A 4,379-nucleotide genomic window follows, 5' to 3' on the forward strand; every position below is an offset into this window, starting at 1 on the left:
CCTAACCTAACCTAACCTAACCTAACCTAACCTAACCTAACCCTACCATATAATATTGGTTTGTTTATTCATTGGGTGAAATAAGCTTGGGTGTCTAATGTTCAGGTGAGGTCGAGGGGCAGGTGAGGTCGAGGGGTGTTAACATTTCCTGCGTCTCAACTGTCAGCTATTTTGTTGACATTCCGGCAGTTGGTTGACCGTGACCCTGGCCGCCTCGCCGCCCACGTGTGACCTTGAACGACCCCCACCGCTTAAAGGTCACCAACGGGGGAAGAGGGGGGTCACCAGGCAGCTCACCCATGACGTCACGATGACCCGCTGGGGGAGTATCTGGGTTCTGTAGTTATAAAGAATAATGAGGAGTAAAGGGGGAGGAGAGGCTGTCAGTCTTACTGTTACTGTACACGTGAGCAACATGTTGATTGTTCTCACGCTCCGCCCCGTAATGTACACCTCTGCTGCTGCTGCTGGAAGATGCTCCCGCCCCGCCCCGCCCCGCCCCGGTCCGGCCTGGCCTGCCCAGCATTCCAACATCCTGACCTAACTCCTGTGAGTCACAGCCTCTTACTCCTCCTGTTGCCTCTCAGCTCCCAGCAGTGATGGTGGTGACCAGGGCGGGGTGAGGCACCAGGTCCAAGGTGTCAACGTTCCGTTACTCTAAGTGACATAATCCGCGGTGCCCGGCCAGGCCAGGCCAGGCCACCCTGTCGACCGACTCCGTCATTTCCGGTTTGTCCTCATCGCTGTTCACCAGCGGCTGTTTCCGGTGAGTGAGTCCCCACTAAACAGGTGTGAGGCAATGGTGAGTAATGAGGATGAGTGAGTGTGTGTGGGTGAGTAAGAGGAGGCCCTCAGTTGGCCGTAGAGGCTGGGAGGGAGAGGTCTGCGGCGGTGCACGCTCAGACACGGCGCCACATGTTACTGCCCGGCCGCCCAGGAGTGGTCTTGTGTCCAGCGAGGCCTCCTACACCGTCCTCCTTGCTCCTCCAGTCAACACGCTCGTCTCCGCTCCCGAGGATTACTGATACAGCCAGTGTTGTGTTGGTGACAGTGGTGCTGACCCAGCCGTGGTCACAGCTGGTGTTACAGTGACAGTTGTGGTGTTCTAATGTGTTGTGATGAAGTCAGTGGTGTGTCGTCATGTGCAGTGACGCAAACACTAACCAGGAAAACCATGATAGAAGGCAATGTTTGTTTATCACAATATAACTACCTGCGGATACACTCTGAGATGTGCCACACATAGTTGTGTACTTAAGACAATATATCACGGACCTACCTCATGTGTGAGACGTCAGTAGTGAGTGAAGACGGAGGTCGGAGCGTGTGAGTCCTCCACCCGCCTCCGTCCCTCTACTGCCGGGCCAGGCGCCCTCACACTACCTGACACCCACGGGCCCACGCCTACGCCCGTGAAGGACGCGCGTCCACGAGTCTGCACGTGCCTACGCACCTGCGTGACCCGTGGCTGTACCTGAAGCCCCGCTGAGCCTCCGAGGCGGCCTTGACCTACAGCCAGGATGACCGTCGCTGTGGCTGCCACACTGACGGACCTGCCGCTCTCCCTCGCCTTACTCCTCGGCATGGAAGACGCCCCTGACGCCCCCATGCGGCACCCACGCCCCCCTTATGTCCCCACCACTACTACCAGTCCCACCCAAGACACCCAGACGCCCCAACCCCCAGTCACCACCCACCAGGAGGTCCTCACCCCAACCACCACCACCACCCTCGACTCCTACACCCTCCTCAACCTTCCTAAGACCACCTTCGACACCTACACTCCCCTAAATCCTTCCCTCACCACCTTCGACACCTACCCCGTGGGGGGTGCTCAGGGGGGACCATTTTCGTGGGAGGGAGTATCACCTGATCCCGCCCTCACCCCCTCCCTCAGTCTATACGGGTCCCCAGGGCTGCCCGCGCCCTCTCCCCGCCCAACCGCTACGCCGGAGGCCACCTACTCAGGGTACACTCAGAGCGCCGCCCACAGCGTGAGTGTGACACTGGCCGACCTGTCACTGGCCGCCCCTCACATGTGCCAGGCACCACCAGAGTACACCCGCGGTTCCTACGAGCCCCCCCTCTACCCCTCCCTGGCCCAGCTGGCCGGGGACGACCTGCCCTCCACCTCTGACTGGTCCAGCATCAACGTGGGGCTGGAAGGTTGGGGCACAGACCCCCTGCAGCAGGCCTGGCCCTCCACCTCCCACGCCACCCATGGGGACCCCGCCCCAACCTGGTCGTGGCCCCCTCAGGCCCCAGGGCCACAGGACCCCTGGGTCCCACATTCCCAGGTGTGTTCCCTGCCCCAAGACCCCGCAGCCCTGAGTCCGGCCAGTAGGGAGGTGGCACAAGGACTGCCTCAGGGGAGCGCCGCGCCCCACGGCCGCCGCTCAGCGTCTCGCTCACCGCTCAGTCCGACGGGCGCTAAGCTGACCCCCTCACCCCGGGGGGACCTCCCGCCCCGCTCCCCGCTCGCCCAGCCAGCCTCCCCACACGACACCCGCCACGCAGATCGACGTCGCTGGCGGCGACGACAGCAGCAGCAGGAGGAGAAGTATCAGCAGGAGGGAGAAGAGGAGGGAGTGTGGCGGGGGCGTGGCAGCGGGTGGCGGCGGTGGTTGGGGCGACCCCGCCGCTCACACAGTCTGGTCCACATGGACAGTGCGGGAGGAGCGCGCCCGGTGGAGGGGCCCAGTCCCCCTAGAACTGCCTCCCCCGCCCTCCACGCCCCTCACAGCCCCAGACAACAACACACGCCACGCGACGAAAGTCAAGACGACGACGAAGACGACGACACCGAAGAGGAGGAGCGACCAGTGTGCGTCCCGCCAGGTGAGTCACCCCAGTTTGAACTGTTTGAACTGCGCGCGCAGCCGCTCTTTCGTTGGCTATGTGAGGTGCAGCTCAGTCCTCACTGCGTCCTCCATCCTCACTGGAGGTGTGGCACGGTGCCTGGCGTGGCCGGGATGATCACAGCGACCTGCAGCACCAGGTGAGGCCGACCACGTGTTGGTGCGTGGCAGCATAACGTGTGGTGTGCGGCAGCTGAGCGGCTACTAGCTCCGCCCACGTCATGTGACCCGCCCGCCGCCCTCCGCCACGCCCTCCACCCTCACCCTCACGCCCGCTCTTGTCACATTCGTTACATATCTAACACGTCTTCTCGTATAGGCTCACGTAATACTGGTGAAACGTTCAATTGGCCACTTCCTGCATACGCTAGCGGATGCTGTCGGCCCAGAGACCGTTGGTTACCTTCCAGGAATCCCAGACGGCATGTGTGGTGGGTCGAGGGTGGGGGGGGGAGGGGGGGAGGTGTGGCCGCGCCGGGGTTTAGGGACCTCGTACATGGGACTTGGTAAAGTTGACTATATACATGCTGTGCCTCATGTCACGTGTGTAGTGTGGGAGCGGGTTATTAAACATAGCGTGTGTGTGTGTGTGTGTGTGGCCAGTAAGACGGTGTCTGGCTCACTCGCCGCCTTGTCTTTGACGTATGGTAGGCGGTAGCGGGCGTCTGGTGTACCTGCTAGCGCTGGGACAATTACTGCTCCTCGGTGTGCCCTCCTACACGCCACCACTCATTCATATATTCACCTTTACTTTTTTTATATTACGATGCATGTTGAGTGAGAGCCCTTGTGAGTGTTGTAGGGAGGCGGTGAGAGGGTTAAGGACGCTGCTGGTGTTGAGAGCTCCTGAAGAAGGCTGCTACTGGTAGGGAGGCCTTTGATGGGTATTGTGAGGGGAGGGAGGCCACGTAGGGTGCTGGCCAGCTACCACCACCCCCCCTCCCCCTTAACACAAGCACCATGATCTGGTCACTAGGATGAGGGTCCCGGCAGGTAATTCTCTCCCATCCACGGATTACCGGAAACTTGCCCCCGGCTGGTGTGATGGAGGCCCCGGAGAGGGTATACAGGAGGCCCCGGACAGGGTATTGAGGAGGCCCCGGAGAGGGTACTGAGGAGGCCCCATATAGGGTATACAGGCCCCATACAGGATCCTCCAAAGAAGCTCTACTCATACCTCCATCTTGGGGCCGGTGAGGACGAGATCTTGTCGTTGTTAGCAGTACGATACGTTTTCCTATCTTAATCACTTATCTCCCCCTGTGTAGTGAGGGAGATCCTTATAGGAGTCAAGGATCTGTGCACACATCCTTTAATGTGAAAAAACAAAACAGCATTGAGGATATTTCACAGGTCAGTTATGGTCAAGATTTCTGTACAGGATGATTCGCTGAAGGATAAGTCAAGGATATAGGATGGAATTCGGTGAAGGATTTTGGTAGGAGAGAGAGAGAGAGAGAGATCTATAGGAGGATTCAGAAAGTTTCCAAGGAAGTAGGAGTGTGGAAGCCTCCTCTCCTC

The 4,379-nt window shown here is 59.7% G+C and overlaps 1 protein-coding gene across 1 annotated transcript; it reads left to right on the plus strand.

Moving 5' to 3' along the window:
- Window positions 1–1,607: 1,607 nt before the first annotated feature.
- On the plus strand, window positions 1,608–2,838 carry LOC121867823 (leucine-rich repeat extensin-like protein 5; the record flags this gene model as incomplete). Its single annotated transcript, XM_042367946.1, has 2 exons — window positions 1,608–2,560; window positions 2,744–2,838. Coding segments are annotated over exons 1-2 (1,048 nt in total), but the record flags the coding sequence as incomplete, so codon positions are not given.
- Window positions 2,839–4,379: the final 1,541 nt, after the last annotated feature.

The sequence above is a fragment of the Homarus americanus genome, unplaced genomic scaffold (genome assembly GCF_018991925.1).
Source record: "Homarus americanus isolate GMGI-L3 unplaced genomic scaffold, GMGI_Hamer_2.0 scaffold22841, whole genome shotgun sequence".
Taxonomy (NCBI): Eukaryota; Metazoa; Arthropoda; class Malacostraca; order Decapoda; family Nephropidae; genus Homarus; species Homarus americanus.